This window comes from Doryrhamphus excisus, chromosome 4 (genome assembly GCF_030265055.1).
Source record: "Doryrhamphus excisus isolate RoL2022-K1 chromosome 4, RoL_Dexc_1.0, whole genome shotgun sequence".
Lineage (NCBI taxonomy): Eukaryota > Metazoa > Chordata > Actinopteri > Syngnathiformes > Syngnathidae > Doryrhamphus > Doryrhamphus excisus.
In genome coordinates, this window is record NC_080469.1 from 13,423,958 (window position 1) to 13,443,869 (window position 19,912).

The following is a 19,912-nucleotide window of genomic DNA, read 5'->3' on the forward strand; positions in this document are numbered from 1 at the left end:
TCACTTTAATGATAGCTCTGACAGTTAAAACCAAAACTGCAACCAAACAATTGGTGCATTTCCCCGCTCTCAGAGCTTCTAATGATGTCCAATTTCACGCTATTTCATCGCTATGGCGATGGCCTGCCTCAGGCCTTGTAGACACGATGAAGTGAAAGTTCAGTTAGTTCAGAAGGGCAGAGTCAATTAATAAGCAATGTCATCCACTTCCTTTAGCTGTGAATGAGAGACACACAGGATCCATCCACGGCGCGCCACTGCAATCATCCTTGCAGTACACGGCACATATTCATCGACTGTGTGTGCTTAAACTAGTTCTGGAGTTTATGGACCTAAATACATTAACTTATGGGAGTGTGCACATAACAACGAAACGGTGAAACATAACTTGCGGACCACCTGTATGTAATCAGTAAAACCCCGGTCATTGATTGACTGGTAAAATATCAATGTCTTTCTCAGTCATCCATCCATCCATTTTCTATGTCGCAGCTGTCTTTGGATGAGAGGCGGGGTAAACCCTGGACTGGTCACCAGCATATACAGACAACTATTCACACTCACATTCATACTTATGGACAATTTAGAGGCGCCAATTAACCTAACATGAATGTTTTTGGAATGGGGGAGGAAAGCAGAGTACCTGGAGAAAACCCATGCACGGGGAGAACATGCAAACTCCACACAGAGATGCCCAACGGGGAGATTCTTCCTAATCTCCTGACTGTGTGGCCAACATGCTGACCGTGTGGCTTTCTCAGTCATCACACACAAAAATCACAATCTGTTACTTGTCAGGTGGTCTAAAAATCAGAAACACTACACCTTGGTAATTAATTGGCTCAAGTGGGCCTCAGGACAAGAGAGTGTGAAAACAGACCACTGACACTTCCACATCTCTATCAAGGCCATTTTCACCACAGCCTTCTTCTGTCAGCTGGTGTCAGTGGCACCATACCTCATTAATTTTGACGCTCAAGCTATAATCTGGCATGTATGCGCTACGGCTAAACAAAGTGTTGCCAGTTTTATAATAATGATAATGGGGAGAACATGCAAACTCCAAGTGGAGAATCGAACCCAGGTCTTCCGATCTCCTGACTGTGTGGCCTACATGCTAACCACTCGTCCACTGTGTAGCAGTCTGGAACCAATTAATGGTCATAATTGAGTGATGACCCTATTTTAATGTTAATTGATAATAAATTTTCTATACCGAGCAGTTCCATACCACTGCAAACTACAACCACTAGAATAAACATAATATTAAATCAATGCCAAGCTGACAATGCTATCTAAAAGTAAACATTATCATACATTTTTGTAGAAACCTCCCATACATCATAGCTAATCTTGACCTTGTTGACAGTATCCTCCACTTATTTGTATTTCCCAGCAATGTCTAAAGCTGCGGTGAAGATCTCCGCAGACCTTCTAAGTAACCCGCTGTGTGAGCAGGATCAGGCCTTCCTTGAGTCCATGACAGCTTTAGACACCGCCATGAGAAGGATGGACTCCTTCAACCAGGAGAAGGTCAGAATTCACAGTCCCACATTGTCCTCTATGCTTGCCTGTTTTTATATTCTTGGCATTAGGTATTTAACTTGCACCCAGGAAATCGTCTTTGTGAAAGACATGTGTTTTCATGTTTGTCAATATTTTTCCTCATTGTTAATTCCAAACTCACTCGATGTGTCTTTTCCCTCTGTATTTTTTTAAAGCATCTGCGGTATCATCCCGTTAAGACCAAGCTGCTGTCAACAGTAATCCATTTGTGACTCACTGCTCTCTAAAATAACTCCTACCATACAATAGACACATGTGGACTACAATTCTGACGCTCGTTGTATTAAATGCATGTTCTATGCAAGGCAAAACCACTAACAAGAGTTAAAAGTTCAACCCAGTTGTGTATTTCATTTTTTGTATTTAACATTTAAATATTTGCTTATTCCTTGATTTTAATCTAATTTGCATTATTTCTTTTTTTTATCATTATTTAAGGCCATCAAAAATAACTCATGAATAGCGGTAAATGATGTATTTTGTTAACGCATGTGCACAAGGGCAAGTATGCCTCTTTCTCATAACAGAAGGAAGCACAGTGTCCAGAATCCTCAGAGACACCCACAGGTTGATGTTAAATTCTCAATTCTTACCTGAACACATCAACAGCAGCTAAAGTATCATTCAAATGTTCTGCTCCCATTAAAGAAAAAAAATGCAGGACAAGTTTCCAACAGGTTCTACAAAATATGAAAGATTGATCCAAAAATGAATGAATCACAACAATTGGGAACTATGGCACTTTTCTAGTATAGAAAAAACTATTTCTTTAAAGTGTAGTCTTCCTCGATTCAATTTTAGTCACATTGTGTGCGGGACTGTGCTGTTTATGTTAGTAACATGTACATTTTGTCTGAGTCTGGTGCAAGTATTGGTTGCAGCCAAATGCGTTTGGTTCACAATAAAGTGTTATCACAGCCATTGAAATGAAAGTTCCACCATGGTCCCTGCAGAAGATGTAGTAGTTCTACACTTGATTGAACTCAAGATTTGTCAGATCAATACACCTTTGCCTCAAAACATAACATTTGCCTCCGCTTCAAAAATTCCCTGCATCATGGGGACTGTAGTTTTGTTTTTTTTTGCCATAAATTAGCTGCATCATTGTTTTATACTTTATGGTATATATGAAGCAAACTCAATAGAAATTGTTTGTTATATATTGATTACATTTAATACATTAAGACTAATTTCTTTTATCTGCAGTGTAAAAATGGTAATAGGCTGCAAATAAAACTCACAGCCATCTTGCATTGTTTTGTTTCCAATCGGGCAATGACAGACACAACAAGAGAAAACTGCAGTGAGAAATCTAGTGCAGGCTGTGAGGAAGTTGCTGATAGTAAAGGTCATTTCAAAGCATATTCTCTTCGCGGCAATATATCTTCTCTCTCTTCCTCAGTGTTCCTGAGCTCTTTTGGGTAGAATCATGGCCACAGGTAGCACTCCCAACCAACAAAACCCTTGGTTGGAAGTGCAGAGGATGTCTTAACTATGAGGTACTTTCAGGGTTCTCAACCTTTTTCACCGCAGGGTGTCCTTACTGCGGTAGCTGGGGTATTCAGAAACCTATCCCAGCTGACTTCGGGTGAGAGGACGGGTTTCACAAGTGTCACAACAGACCTTTTTAGGCATTTATAGCCCATTTTCTTTTCTTCTGAAGAATTCCACCAGCTTGCCAACTAGCGCCGGCGGATGTTTGGTCTTGAGTTGCCCTAAAGATTGATGGATGTACTGCCACCATTGGCGGGAGGCGGTATTGCAACTAACTGTCTCTCCAATAAAGGACTTGTATACTGTACAGTCAGTTAGCAGCTTGCGGCCGCCAAGGCTCACAGGTGCAGAACAAAAAGTTTTTTGCGGCCCCTGAGGCCCACAGGTGCAGAATAAAATGTTTTTTGCAGCTCTCTAGGTGGTACAGGTGGCCCAAGTGTGGGCCGGGGCCCTATGGTGAAGAATCTCTGATATACTGCACTAGAGGGGAGAGTGTGCTGAGCGATGGCTCATTAGCATGAGACAGGACAGCCGACTCAGGGTTGTTTAGAGTGGGTTTTAAGTGAGCCGTAATTCTTGATCCTTGGGGTATTTTGACTGAAGCATGCCACAGACACCTTGGAACTGTTTTAATCTGTGAAAAACATGCGTAGTATGTCTCCTGTATTTTTTCTGGTAGCCACTTTGTAAGTGCTCCCACCCATAGGACTGGGGTGGAACAATGCCAAAAGCAACAAATGACTCAACTGGCCTGCCTCCTGCTTGTGTATCACACTCTAGCCACTAAAATGGGACCCACTACAAAAAGAATGAATAGTTAATAGAGCTCAACTACATCAGTTTAGTTCTCTAATGTTTGAGATTGGCTTACTCTGAGCTCATTCAACAAGGGGCGCATTGACCTATGCAGAATGCTTTGAAAGCATATCAGGACTTGATTTGCCTTGGCCTGCAGTCATTGCAGTGTTTGTGTCGATGCTTTTTTTTTTTTTTACCCTGCAGTCACTCCTTTTTGTCTCTTCACAATAAAGTTGTCTTGTTATGTCCATACCTGCCTGCTTGTAAGGCATTGTGGTAGGAAAGAGGAAAGTGTGCAACTTTTTATGCTCGGTGTCTTGCGTTCACTAGTAATTCAGCTGGTCCCTATTCAAGTTCCGCCATAGCGGTGGTGGACAGGCGTCATCCAGAGAGGATTTGACAGCTCTTCACACCAGATATTGCCTCCACTTCTTTCAGTCTTGCTAAATAAACTTCCTAACCTTCACTTTTTGTAAAGTGGCTAAACATGAGCTCAAGGCAAGGATATTTCTTGATCAGTCTGCTCTGTGGAAATCACCTCAGGTTTGCTAGGTGTTTCGCGCTCAGCACAGTAGCACACATCACCACAGCACATCTCCATTTCCAGCTGACTGTCGATTCTGACAGCACCCACAGCAAACACTGGCGCTCCTGCGAAACAGACACAAAAGCACCCACCCTTGGCTCTTCTCCGCGCTGATCCGAGATGCTGCGCCGCGGGGCCGGCGAGTGAGTGAGCAGCCAGCACATGAAACGTGGAGCGATAATGAAGGCAGCAGTGGCCCAGGTCTGTGTGTTTATTTCTGGGGCTGAGGAAGGGCGCACAGCCCCGCCGGCGCACTGCTGCCGAAGCTGAGCCCCAGTGTAGATGGCGGCAGTGTGGTAGAGGATGCTCCGTTTGGAGGGATATTGATTTTTCTCTGCAATCTGCGTGTATTTTTGGGAGGCCTGTGTGTCGGGATGGCCTCTGCCCCGTGACTCACTGATGGAGACTGCTGCTTGAGCGTCGGCCTCGGGCTCCATGGGACCTCCAAGGAATAGCTCTGCCCCTCCTCTCTGTGGGAAGGGGCAGAGGGTAGAGGGCACCAGCATTTTTAAGCAAATCTGCCGCTGTTCTTCTCCCTCTTCGCTGCATGCGCTCACCTTTTAGAAGCAGCGGCGCCGGGGAGGAAGGGGGGTTGGTGTGAATATGTAAAACAAAGACAATGTGAATTCCCATACACTTGTTTGTTATTGGTTTCTGTTTTCCCTCAAGCCACAATCAAGCGGTGTTGTAGTGCGTTCTCATAGCCCGTCAGGGCATTTTTTACTTTGCACAGCTGCGACCTCGCTTCTATTTTTTTTTAGATTGTGATATCAGCTGTCCTTCCCATAGCCAGCAGTCGTATGATCGCCCATCATCATGCAGCCTCATGTATCGCTGTGTTAAATTCCTCTTGTGTTGTTTTACGTAGACACTACTCCTGTTGCTTGGCTCAGCCATGTTTGAGATGGAGCTGACACCTCCATTTTCAGTCATCAGTTTTAGAAGAAACTCAATGAATTGTTTTCCAACTTCTGACGGGCTTACTTTGTACTAAGGCTGGAGGCCTTCAGATGAGATGTTCATTTACCTCCATTTAACATCCCCACCACCACCGCACTTCACTTCCTTCCCTCTGTTAATTCAGGCAGCCAGAAGTAAAATGTAACAAAAAAAAGATAAATTGTTATTGTTTAGAATGTTTGTTTGTAAAGAACTTTCATCTTGTACAGCAGCCCACCTTCCTTAGGATTTTAAATCAGTCGGGCTTGTCTTTCATGTCCGTCCCCTGACATTTGCATCCTTTTGTATTGTATATCGAGCTTGATGAATATTCAGGGTTTTCACCTCAGGGTTTGTGTGCAATAAAATCATCACCAAAGTTTATTTGCAAGCTCCTCTCTCCTCACTTCCCACTTTTGTTCTTCTTGTGTGCTCTGTTTCAAACGTACATTGTTGACATGTATGCAGCGACATTGCTGCTAAATGGTAAGAAACAACCTAATTTTCCCCCTTTTGACGCAGAAATGTTCTTTTATTTCATTTTAGGTCAATCAGATCCAGAAGACTGTTATTGACCCACTGAAAAAGTAAGTACACATTATTTATTTTTGCTTACATTTTACCCAGGAGTATTGTCATATCCATACATATTTTGCCCCCCCCATGGTACCTGCTCAGCTTGCTTTCTATTAACAAAATCAGGTACTTCCCAGTAGAGATGTTGATCCGAGTCACAATTTTGATGACTTTGGACATTACCTGACTATCATCAAAAACTTGCAACTCGACTTGGACTTTGACACCAATGACTCGGGACTTGGCTCAGACTTTAGTCTGATGACTTGAAAATACTTGATGATGAGTGAGTGTGTTGACTTCCATTCAAAGTATTCAACTAACATTATTATGTAATTTCCAGCAAGACAACATATTTTCGATCTGAATCTGCCTCATTGAAAGCATCTATTAATGGCCAATCAGTTTTTAAGAACAAACAACAAATGTGAGGCTTACATAACTCCTGGATGCTGTGTCAGCACTCTTTCTCTCCAAGTCTTTTCACAGTTTTTATTATTTTTTTAAAATCTAAAATATAAATATAAAAAAACTAATTGCAATAATTTTATTTGTCAAATTTAACTTGTTGCATTGTTAAAATTTTGCATTTGGTTTTGGAGACTCTGTTTTTGTAAGACTTGTAAGGATACAAATTTCAAGCCTCTGACTTCGGACTTGACCTGTCTTGTCTTTGAGACTTGAGACTTGCACAACACTGACTTTCTCCGATGTCACCTTCCACGTGCTATTTACAGTATACAGTACACAGCCAGAATGCTATGAGCAATGGGCACTGCAGTATTATACAGGTACTCCACAGTCTCGACTTGGCTGCATCGGTCTTTTTTTATTCTGGCCTCAGTGTCAAATTTGTCAACAGCCACATGTCGAGAATTAAAGGAGACTCGTTCTATTTCATTGCTTCTTATTAGCATGTGTAATATGGTCAATAAACTTGGTGATGCAGTCACTCATGAAAGCAGTACTATCATGAAGTTATTACAAATTATATTAATTGAAAGACATTACTCTTTGTCTCTTTGATCAGATTAGTCTCCATGCCCTTGTTAACAACCACATGTGTTATTCATGAAAATAGTTTACAGTACAAACTCAATTCAGCGTATGTATCCATCCATCCAATTTCTATGCCGCTCATCCTCACTACAGTCACTGGTATGCTGGAGCTTATCCCAGCTGTCTTTGGCCGAGAGGCGGGGTACACCCTGGACTGGTTGTCAATGTATTTATATTGCGCCAAATCATAACAGCAGTTATCTCGTGGCACTTTACACATGAAGGTCACATTCAAAAATGAAAGAACCAACTGAAACCTCTGAGTCGCACTTGGCGACAGAGGCAAGAGAGAAATTCCCTCTGGGGAAGACCCTTGAACTCCAGCATGTGACCTGCCATGGAGGCCGTAGGGGCAACTTGTAGTGAGGTTACAGTGGTGTCAATTATATTCTCAATGTGATACGTGTAGTCAAGGACAGGAAGGCCTGCGGTGTACTTTTATAAAAGGAGGAGGTCCGGAACAGTGCTGCTGTAATGGACGTGTGTCTGGAAGACAGCTTATATGGCTCTTATTCCTAATAGTCGCCCCCATCTGAGCAGGCAGCGAGTGCTATTCCATTCCTCCAGACGCCCCCCCCCCCTTAAACACACACACACACACATTCACAAGCATGCAAAGCAGAGAGGTACTTAAGGGAGTGGTTGAATGCTCCCACTCATCTTCCGGAGGGCTTGTTAAGGTTTTGCTTCCTCCTGTGGCTCCTCCCTGGATTGTAAATGTACGCTTCATATGTTTTCCCACAGAGGCATTTCATGCCATTTCATTCACCGGTTTGTAAATAAATAATAAATAAAGTGCAGATTCTTGTGGTGGACACTTTACAAATTTCAGTGCAAGAGTCCCCCCCCCCCCCCCCCCCCCCTTCCTTTGGTTTGGTGGCAGGGCAGTGACAGGATGGAATGGTTCTAATTTCCTCTTCCTGGTGGGCGGCAGGCGGACGTGTGGGCCGGCTCACAATATGGCAAAGGGCCCAGCTTCCTGGGCCCAGAGCAGTGAATCGGTTGAGAAGAGAAGTGTCACAAGACGGTGCATGCTCTCAAGCATACTTAACCATCCAAAATTGTGAAGTTCACCATTTATGTGATCACAGTCTGAAACTTTTAATGTCAGGTCGTCATTAAGAAATGTTGCCCTGTGAGTTATTTGTTTATCCAACTATCCTCAGATGAAACAGCTTGCCTAAAAGCTACTATACTTTTCCAGATTCCATTAAGATTCCATTAGTCCATCTCTAATGAATATTTCCCCATTGTATACTTAGAATCTAAATACTATTAGTGATCTTGTGCTGAGAAGAATTAGGAGAATGTTAATATTAATGGATGGTCTCATCTGTTAGCTTATTGAAAATGTTGGCATCAAGCCGCAATACTGTACTTAAAATGTGCGGTACAAATACCCCTTTCTTTTGCCCCGCCTCGCATTGCTTCACCGCTCCTCACTCTGCCTCTGTCTTTTCTATCTCGTCGCCCAGATGTTCATTTCATCCACAGAATGACATCACAGTGTTTATGTAGAAGGGAGAGGATGGGAGTGCGTGGGCATAGAGGCATTTGTGTTATCTGGGCCTTCTAACCTTCCCCTTTGTACGCTTTTTGGTAAGTCGAGTCTGTTTGGAGTTGTCTGATGGCACCCGCATTAGCCCCAGGATAGGAGCCCTACAACCAACCGGACTTTTTGCTTTGTTATTTGATGGTTTACCAGAAATTTGGCTATTATAACCCACACAGAGGAACTAATGTTGAAAAAAGTAACAGAAATTGACATTCAGTTCTAGGGTCAGTGTTGTCATCATAAAACCTGTAATACTGCGACCTGCACGGACTAAAGATTTAAGTAACAATTTTATGTTATACAAGTGGAAAAAGAAGGCAACCCATGTGTAATGAAAAGCTGTAAGCTGTAAAAGTATTCACCTTTTGTCACATGACATTGATGTTGTGTTCAACAAAGTAAAAAGTCAGTCTTGTTGAAGGCAAGTCGACCAAAGTAAGTAAGAATTTATCAGTGTCCTAACTGTGTACAGAAGTAAGCGGTTGTCTGTGTAGCATTATAGACTGTGCATACAAGTAGCCGGCTGCAAATTACTCACCGGTGTCTGGAGTTGCTAATAGCCTTTTTTCACCACTAATCAGCGTTCTACCCAAGTTTTTTTTAAACACAGGTAGTGTTTAAAACTACCAGAACCTCCTAACCACTTTTCAAGTAGCTCTCCAAATGGTTTATTCATTTATTATCAACTCCTATACTGACAAAATTAGAAAGTTGGATTCGGCAGTAGTCTGTATGTCTTGGGAATGCTTGGGAGTGTGACCAATCACAGTGAAGTGACCGTGCCCGAATGCGGACCATGGGTGGAATAAATTAAAACAGACCGGAAATACAACTGGAATAGATGCAGATTCTGGGAGATCTAGAAAGCTTTCTGTGCGGGTTATCGTGTGTAGCTGTTCCATAGGAGTCCACAACTCAATAATACAAAGGGCCAAAAATTAGCATATTAGCTCTTCTTTAAGCATTCTGTACTGAGCTGATGTACCACTTTACCTTTTGTTGGAAAAAAAAAACTCGAAACCAAGACTGTGCAACTTTTGAGCCCACCATATGACCCACCAGAGAATCTCATATGCCCACCATGCAGCACACACACACAACAGAGGAACCATGATTAATGGTAAAAACTTTCAACGCAAAAATGCTGATATAATATACATTTATTTGTTACATCACCTTTTATTTTCAAAAAACGTTAGATCCTCACTTTGCTGACATGTAACATCACACTTGGCGACGGTTTCACCTCTCTGTTTTTGTCCAGATTTTATGACCTTTAGCACACCTAAATGTTGAGTTCTCTCTGTAATAGTCATTTGGACCCCAGGGTGTGTGCTGTTGCTTTATTTCCAACCTAGCAGCATGCATGCGTTTTGATCAACAAACGCATAAGACAAGTTGGAGCAGATCAAACTCCCACTCGCATTTTCATCACACACACACACACACACGGGCCTACATGGCCAACAGCCTAAGCCAAGTATACGCAGGTAGAAGTTATTTTGCATGCACAACAGCATATTTAACTAAACTTTCCCCTTTCTAACACACTTCACTTTGAAGGTTAGGCCATAAACAATTCCTCATCCTGTACTTCTCGTGGCTTTGCTGTGTATTTTTTGCACTTGTGAGTTATGTGATGGCGCTAAAGAAGAGGGACAGGCAGCTTCCTAGACCGAGGGTGTTTAGACCAGACTTTGGCTTGGCTGACTGGTCCCACTGCCCAATTTGTGGACTGGCAGTGCTTTATAAACACACGTTCTCAGCCAGATGCTATTTCCATCCTGTTGTTCACCACACCCTGACCTGTCACATGGACGGGAGCCCCCGGAGCAGCCTCATCTCCACCAGTCTGACCACGTTTTTTGTGTGGACCCAGCCAGCTGACCGGTGCTTCATCACGCTGACCTTAAATGAGCGCTGCTTCTTCCACACCTTCTACAGAGCTGAGTCACACACAGTGAGACGTCAGCAGGGAAAGAGCACTTCTTCTTTCACCTCCTCCAGTCTCTCTGCATGCTGAAGCAAGCACACTTAGAGCAGGCAGTGTGGCATATCATGACAAAATTGACCTTTGATCTCAGACGAAGTGTGCACATGAGAATACACACAGGCTTCGTGCACTGTGATATTTTTTTTCTTGCTTTGTCATAATGGGCCAAAGGGATCATTGTCAGAGAGCCGTCATGCCTCGAAGGCAGTTGCGTAATCCCCTGGTGCTGCAAGCGTTTGCACACTGAGGCAGAGATAGTAGACATGAGGATCAACATCCACCCCTGCCATGAACTGGGTCAAAGTGGTTGTTTATAAATAGTGTTCAAGCGTGGGCCGCTGGGCTGGGCCAAGCTCCGTGATGTCACTCAAAAGACCACTCCTTGCACAACTTCCTGTAGGAAACAATCACTGCTTGTCTAAAACCAAGCGCGGGTCCACGTCACTATCCCTGTGCATCGCTCCAGGGAAATAGCGCTTTAATCTGCCTTCTCGCAATCGCTTCACAGTTTAGCGGTGGTTCCATCATCTGGGCGAGCGTTGTCTCAGAGAAAGAGATAACGTAAATCGAGACACCCACACATTTAATGGCTAAGTACATCATGGCCAATCACATTATGAACTTTCTTTTGTTCTTAATTTATTTATGAACTGATATAGATGAGTGACATCACTCCTGTTCAGATGCTTGAAATTCACAAAAACATATTTATTTGGATATTTTGGTCACTGGTTCTCTGTTTTAGTCACCTGTGTGAATACTGTGTTTTTTTTTCATCATATATAATGTTCATAAATACATCTGTATGTATCCCACAGGACTTAATCTAATTTGCATAATTGGCCATAACCCTTGTGCATGTAATTTGAATGATTCCCCTCTCCACCAGACGAGTCACATAATAATGTGTTTATGAGGAGGGCTAATGGGTAGTATTGAGTGTTAAACTTTGAAAATGGTGTTTGCAATTCCAGTCAGACAACACAAAGTCATCAGATAGACTCATCAACCTAACTGCGGACTTTCAAGTATGCACACAGTGCATTACTTTAGTTAAATAAACTGAATATCTTCATTTGATATGCATATAAACTTGATATCAATATAAACAAAGGCAGCACATATACATACATATAAGTGTCAAGTGAGCGATAGTCTCAAGTCAGCATATGCTGGTTAGCTATAATAGTGAATTTGTTTAGCATGGTAGTTTGTAGAGAATGGCATTACACACAAACTGGTAGTGGAAGGGGCACTTTCAAAGTAGATGGTTTCAAAATAATAGTTTTCCCCTAAACTTGCCAAATTCATCTGTGGCGGTTCAAATTAATTAGTGGTAGGCCATCACTACAAACAACAAATATTACTGCAGTGACTTGACTGTTTTTTTGAAAAAACTCTTGGTCTTATAGCTGAGGTCTGGAGATTTATATACTGTAAATGCAAGCCGGCAGGTGGCGACAAATTACTTCTGCCCAAGCGAGCTTTTCTCCCTGTCACTCTCACACACAGTAATGACCGGGAGAGAAAGAAATATGATTTTTTTAAAAAGTGAAATCATATTTTATTCACCTTTGTTTATGTATTTTTTTTTCTGTGAAAAAGAGGGGATTACTGTTTTGAGGACTTTGGTTAGCGTCCGCCTCGGTTAGCATGTTTTTCGGTTAACGTCAAATGTTTCCGCTTCAGTTTGTATGCATTCTCCAATATGGTGCAGGTCTTGTCGTCGTGTGAGTCCAACTGCGTTATTAATGTATTTTTATCACGAAGCATCCTTCCTTGTTAGCATCCTGACTTATGGACGGGAAGTTGGCTACATTATGTTGCGCATCTATTAAGTCAGAGGTTCACTCTCAAAAATGTTAACACGAAACATGTTTTTCTAGTGATAAATGCATAAAAAAATTCTAAAAGCATATGAATATTTCAGGTCACGGTACTTTTACCTGCATTGAAGATGTAACAGTTCCCAAATACATGATGTGGCAGCGAGGTCAGCTACCTTCCTGTTTTCCTATGAGCTGTTTCTTGATTTCACCTTCTTGAATGAAGTTAAAGTGACCTTAAATGTTCATTTATCCCCTTCATTTATCATTTTAATTTTTTTTTTTTTTTGCATTTTGAACTCTCTTCTATATGTTATACTATAATTGTAAAACTATAAAAACATGTTGGCATTTTTGGCTTTCTGGAACGGATGAATTGGACTTACAATTATTTCTCATGGAAAACAAATTTGGTTGGCAACCGTTTTGGTTAGAGTCAGACCTTGTGGAACAACTGACTGATGATAACCACGGTTCCATGGTAATAAATGATATTTAACTTTTTTTTCTCCCGCCTCCTGCGAGTCACGCTCCCATCTTGTCAGTTGATAGACAACTTGATATCAGATAGATAAACTAAAGGGTCAATCCCAAAGTGTTTAGCTGTGCATTTTATTCATAGCAGCATTTTCTCTTCAAATGCCATCGTACAATCATGTGTGTGTGTTTATTTATTTATATATATATGTATATATATTATCCTGAGGAAAATTATTTTGCATAGAATTTGAAAAAGCAGCCCTAAAAGCAGAGAAACAAGTCCCGTGATGAAGCTCTGACTCTGTTGCTAAGTTACAGATGAGTCTTCTCCTATTTTTAGTGCCGAAGTCTACGATTCTTGTGCAAGAATATATTTTTATTAGAAGAATGATAATTGCGACAAAATGAATAGTTTTATGCCTTCTTGAACTCCAGTAATTAGACCTATCCTTTGGGGTTTGACAAGTACTTCTAAAAGGAATGTTATTTATTCCTAATGACTGAAGTGAACTGCTAGTCTGCACATTTAATGGAGCATTGATATTTTTTTGATACTGTGCTATGATTTATTGAGTTAAATGTCTCCATTAATGTGTGTTGCACTGATAATTCCCAGGTACAGCAGCGTCTTCCCCAGTCTCAACATGGCAGTGAAACGGCGGGAACAGACTCTGCAGGACTATAAACGCTTGCAATCCAAAGTGGAGAAGTATGAGGAGAAAGAAAAAACAGGGCCAGTTATGGTCAAACTACACCAGGTAAAGTACATTAGAACTGACGCTCCACTTGATGGCGCCCTCTGCGTGCAGAGGAGCAGAGTTCACCTGCTCTTACATGTTGCACGCGTTGACGACGAGGGCGCATTAAGTGAGAAAAGACACAAATGCTGACTGGATATGAACAAAAATAGTCGAGCACATGCACACCATACATGTGCTCTCCTTCACCCACGCAAGCTAGCAAGCTCTCAAGTTGCGCCTTTTCAAAAAGGCACTGCTGCACATCTACAGGCACGCAATTGAGAATTGGAGACACACACACATGTACACACAAGGCCATTACCAAAGCGCACACATTCAGATAGCGTTGCCTAAGCTATTGCCGCTAACACATCCTCACATGGAGATCCACCCACACACACTGAGAAAAGCACCGTCAGGGGAACAAAGACTTGAAGAGGCCCCTGCATCCCTGCCCTTTCAATCCCCATGCACTTAAAGAAATGATCCTAACAAAACATGCGTATGCCTTTTCATTATTCCAAATAAACTTATAGAGGTGAAGGGTCTATACTGTAATGCACAAGACGAAAACAATATGCTCTATTTTAAATATATCCTTTCTGCTCTTAATAACAATTCTCACCCTCTCGCATATTCATCGTGCCTTCCATAACGGGGTGCCTACAGTAGACTACCCACTAATACATTCACACACAGCTCTGTGGTCCACTCACAGCCAAGTCTGCCCACATTACCCACTCCTCCTCACTGTGGTCGTGATTACAGCCTTTTTTGCAGCTCTTCTCCGTGGGAATTAGGCAAATATCTTTCTCAACACCAAAAAAAGCTACACTTACCACACCTCATGTGGCAACTTTCTGAAAGTTAACAATATTGTTTCCATATCTCGTGACAATATATATATATATGTATATAACATTTAATTATATTTATTTTTAATTGAAGGACACTTGTCAGAGGCTGACTTCATTCATGAAATGAGTTAAATAAATGTTATTTTTGGTGAATGGGTATATTCTATTATAATATGAAGGTTCTTTTAAAATAATACTTTTGTTCCTTTTTTTATATTTAACACATACCGTTTATGGATGCATGAATATCCCCTATAGTTGATTTAAAAGGTTCGTGCTCTAGGGTTTCCAATGGGTAAAGAATTCACCAAAATAAAGAACATATTTTTGCACCTTGTGAGGAAGTAGTAAATACAGTGAGCAGAAAACACCACAAAATGTACTCCGTAAAAATTACATTTTCAGGGAGTAGGTGAGCACCAACGACGACGAGACTTACTGTACCACACTTTGAAACCCTTTGAACCCCTGATCTATATTATGATCTACATATCCTTTACAATATTGCAAACAATTGTTTTCTCAAAATTATGTTAAGCCCTTGTGGGAACACATGCTTTGTGTGTGTGTGTAACATTAATAATCAGCTGTGTTTTGTCCACGCCGGTCTTTGATTGTCATAAATGGTCTCTCTGGACACTTTGGTGTTGTAACATAATTTTAAATTTGGCATCATAATCATGCGACAGTGACGGTTGTTTTCTGTACAACGGAAGAGTGTGACGTTTTTGATGTTTTCTACCCTCCAGGCGAGAGAGGAGCTGCGACCAGTCAGGGAGGACTTTGAGGCCAAGAACAAGCAGCTGCTGGACGAGATGCCCAAGTTCTACCACAGCCGCATAGACTACTTCCAGCCCAGCTTTGAGGCTCTCATTCGGGCGCAGGTTAGTTTGTGTGGGCTTTGAACATCCCCACGCCTCCGCTCCACAAAGTTGTTCCGCCCTCTGACCGCTGGTCAAAGAGTGGAATGAGTCTGTGTTGTACTGTGTCTCCCAGCATGCCGCCTTTAACACGATTAACCCTGCAGTGGCGGCCCACACTGGAAGGCCTCATCTGTCTGGCTCCAGCGCCGGCCCAACCTGAAGCTTCTCTTAAAGCAGCTGGTTGAGTGCCTCCCCCACGCCAGAGCTGCCTGACCATGTCATTTCCTTCCTTGGGACGGCCACTGCCACACTCCTGATTAGCAAACGAGATTATGTCAGGCCAAATGACAATCATGGCATGCTCGGCTGGGCTTTGAACTTGCAGGACGTTGAGTGACCAGTTGACTGAGCATTTCTGCAGACAATATATCAATGATCTCAATTTTTTTGACATCTACAACACTAAAATCAATGCGTTTGCTGCATTATACGACCACACTGGAGAAAATGTAATTCACCCATGAATGAGCAGGAACACACTTCCACAACAACTCAGGCACACGTGGGTGGTCAGTGGACCTCCTCCCTGCTCAGGCCATCCTCCACTCCCTACTCCTTTCTCCTCCACTCCACTCCATGCTGCTCTGCTCTGCTCTGCTCCCAGCAGCATCAGCACAGGCACAAAGGCTGCCTTTGTTTGCAGTCGTCGGCTCCACTGCCACGACTGCCGTCCAGCGACTCTTTTTGGGACCTGCAGCCTGACCCGTCCACCTGAACACATGCAGATGAATTGAAACATTGTTGTGGTTTCTCTTCTTGCTTTCTTCTGCCACATGTGTGTTGTATTTGAAAAAGATTCTTAGTCGCCGTCCCCTGCGATTGTCTTTGTTTCCTGTAACTGTGCACATGAGCAAGACTTGATACTGGGGATTTACAGTACTGTGCTTCCATTTGATTTACTTTAGCAATACTATTATCACCATTTATATTTTATTACGCTCTTTATATCGAAAAACTGCTTTTGGTATATGTTAGAGTGGCGACCCCCTTTACAGTATGTCCTTATGTATACAAAAGCAGAGCCTGCCTCTCTTTAAAAATAATTACAAATAATTGTCTAATTCATCATTTCATTAAATTACATGAAATTATACATTAATAGTAAATTGACAACAGAAAATGTAATTTTGCTCAATTGCATTAAATTCTAAAATAACATATTTGCGATGTTAAATGTATGAAATATATGTTAGTACTTATATATGTATATGTTAATATAGTCAATTTAGAAGTTAGCTAGCATTAAATGTGGAAACATCCTTAACTCCAATGGTGAAATACTGGCCTAAATGTCACACAAATGTTAAAGAAGCTGAGGCTCCTCCTTTTAGAATCGGTGTCACGAGACAGCCAAAGAAGAAGCTAAACGTGGTACCCGAGTTAGCCGAGGTCACGCTTGATAGCCTGCATGATGGCGGTTGGGACTGACAATTCCACACAACATCAGGAGGCTTTTGACGTTTCGCTCGATGTCAAAATGCGGGAAAAGGGTCATGAAGACATGTGGCCTAGTTTCCTAAATGACGAGATGATGCACAGCGGGAATGTCGCACATGTTGGAATTCATGTTTCTCTTCAATGAACTCCTCAGCTCCCCACTGTTTGCAGCACTCGTGCAGCCCCAGACTATGACGCTATCTTGCTCCTCGCTTTTGTAGCCAGCTATTTAGACAGTAACACTTGTGTGTTAAGTCATCTAATTGATAGTCAATCTATACTGCTAACAAGCTGTTGTACACCGACTACTCTAAAGTATACCCAGCATTCATTCCTAAAGTATTGTCTCTTGAGAAGATATAAAGTAGTTGCTGAAATATGAGGGGTGATACATGGAGAAATATGTACTACCTACTTGTGGCGACTTGTGTGTGACCTGCATAACAAAGGTGGCACATATCCGACAGTGACATCCGTTAGGCCCAGCTGTGCTCTGTTAGTGTACTGCGTGAGGAAATATTGTAACGTGTGGGTTTCAAGGGGGCTTGTACTTCCCAGTACCTCTCCCTCGGCCGTCTCCACTCTTGGTCTTGTAGTGTGCTTAAAGTCTATTAATCATCAAAGCCAGTCTCCCAGGAGCCTGACTCACCAAGTAATGGGAAGGAGCTGGGGTGGGAAGTGTCAAAAAAAGCTTTCACCAAACACTCTGCGTCTTGTTCAGATTTGGGGGAGAGAAAAAGCCGGGTCATGAGTCATCTGATGGCGGGAAGTTGCTTGATATGTGCGGACGCTGTCGTCTAATCTCCTCTTGGTGGCTCTGAGTCGGAGGAGGGGAGATCATCGCATCACATTTGACTTTTTGTTGTCTTTTTTTTTTAAATGTTTTTTCCAGGTGGTGTACTTCACAGAAATGTACAAGATCTTCAGTGAACTGACGGATCAGATCGACCAGGCGGGCCTGACTGATGAGCAGAGGCAGAGGGAGACGGAGGCCAAGCTCAACGAGCTGCGTGCTCTCTCCATCGTGGCTGACGACTAACTGACTAACTGACTGAGCCAACACCAGGAAGACACGCTCTCAACTAACTGATGTGGCATTAATTTCATTAGCGATCCTGACCGGACCTAGTAGGACGTAGTACACAAGGCCATTCGTACTTTGGGCGCAATTGTATGTTGTGGGTGTCAATAGGATTTTTTATTTTATTAATATTATAGATATTGGTGGTAATCATTAGCAATCCAATTCCAGTCAAAGACTGGGCTACATGCCCTGGCCAACCTCTTCCAGTCGTCCCAAAGAAGTGTACCAAACTAGAGTGCTCGCACTATCCAGATGTGCCAGACTTTGGGTGTGAAGACCTTGTGTGAGTACGCCCTACCTGAGTAGTACATGTCATTATGTCTAATAATACGACTATGGATGACACTTTAAGAAAGCCATCAGCCAATACCATATTTTTGGCATCACTTCTTGTTTATCATCAATATGTTTCTTAGTTACTTTGTTTTTTTTTTTGTGGTAGCATCCCAAAATGTTTACACTATAATAACATACTATATGTGGCGCTGGGGTTCATTATTACAAAATCAAGTCTCGGGCGCCCTCTAGTGGAAATGCATCATATGCTTCCCACTTTTCTGTCTCCTATGTGTCAAACCATCCATCCTTTGTTGTGTGGTTGCTTGCAGTCAAACCTTGAAGAACCTCACTAAAAAGTGTTGCACCCATCGCGCCAAAGATGGAAGTGTCAGCTGTCCTTGCACTCCTGTGTGCTGTCACACTACGACACACACTCCCTCTGCTTCCAGAGGTAAGAAGGTCACACTGGGTGTTTTTCCTACTTGATGTCGCTGGGCTTTCACAGCAAACTAAATGTACAATCTGCTGTTTGAAGCAAAAGCAATTCATTGCTTATAAGTTAATCATGATGTTTTTAAACAAATGAAGGTGTCTTTTGAGCTAATGAAGGGTTTTTGTCTTAGGGTCACACTGAAGAGAAAAAAAAAATAATTAAGACTAGTCGTAATGAATATGAGCATAAAGTTTTTAAAATGATAATTTTCTCCTATTTTTTGGTAGAGTATTAAGATTTTTTAAATTAGGACCTATCACTCAATCTTCCAATTTTATTGTCACAATTGTATGTCCTTTTTCACAATTTAACTGATTAATACTTGTATCCATTCAAATAAAAATGCAATATCGGTATTGGAAACTTTCTCTTTAAAATGATTACTTTTCCAATAATATGGATTTTTGATCAATGGAATTTTTACAACTTAAAATTACAACTTCATTCTCATGTTTATGTTCTTAAAATCACAACTTCAATCACAATTTGACTTAGTCACAGTCATTCTGACTCATTGCAGCTTTGATTTTGTAATACTGGAAATATTGCAGTTTTATTGTAACATTCCAACTTTTGCCTGTAATAAGAGTACAACTTATCATTTGTCTCAACCTTTCTGGTAAAATTGTCTATTCTCATAGTACAGTATTACATGATTGTGTTTAGATATGTCTTAGATATTGTGTTTATACTGTAACGTCATTCTCATAACATTACAATATTATGATTTTTTATAATCTCATGACTTTTTGTCGTCAAATCTTTTTAACTGCATTTTTCTTACAGCTTTATATTTTCCAATTTTTTTGTTGTGTTATCACTCTTTTCATATTCACATAATTTTCTTGTAGTATGTCTTGATTCTTATATTATAAACAAGATTTATCTCGTAATACAACTGTTTCTCATAGTGATGCTGACATTTTCCTTTATCTTCCGAACTACCTTGCATCCATTCTTATAGTTTCAACATTATGACCTCTTTTTCCCCCTTCAAAATACGACTTCATTTCCTACAACTCCTATTTTTGTTTCTTTGTCGGTGTGGCCCTAGTTTTTAATGAAGTATCAGTTGTTTTTGTAACACCGATGAGTAAATCCTTTTAACAGAGGCTTTTATTCATTTGTATTTGTAATGTAAAATGTTAGGTGGCATTGTTTAGCTGTTTACTGTAAAATCAGAGAATAAATGATCAGGTGACATTCTTAAATGTGTTTGTGCTTTAG

At 41.5% G+C, this 19,912-nt stretch overlaps 1 protein-coding gene across 1 annotated transcript in view; it reads left to right on the top strand.

Annotated features, from left to right (window-relative positions):
- Nucleotides 1–19,880, top strand: part of bin3 (bridging integrator 3) — a 30,645-nt gene extending 10,765 nt beyond the window's left edge. Inside the window, exons 5-9 of the mRNA XM_058069836.1 lie at nucleotides 1,397–1,533; nucleotides 5,930–5,970; nucleotides 13,489–13,630; nucleotides 15,219–15,353; nucleotides 17,722–19,880. Coding sequence (XP_057925819.1) covers nucleotides 1,397–1,533; nucleotides 5,930–5,970; nucleotides 13,489–13,630; nucleotides 15,219–15,353; nucleotides 17,722–17,868 — 602 coding nt within the window. The 3' untranslated portion in view covers nucleotides 17,869–19,880. The remainder of the gene's footprint in view (nucleotides 1–1,396; nucleotides 1,534–5,929; nucleotides 5,971–13,488; nucleotides 13,631–15,218; nucleotides 15,354–17,721) is intronic.
- Nucleotides 19,881–19,912: the final 32 nt, after the last annotated feature.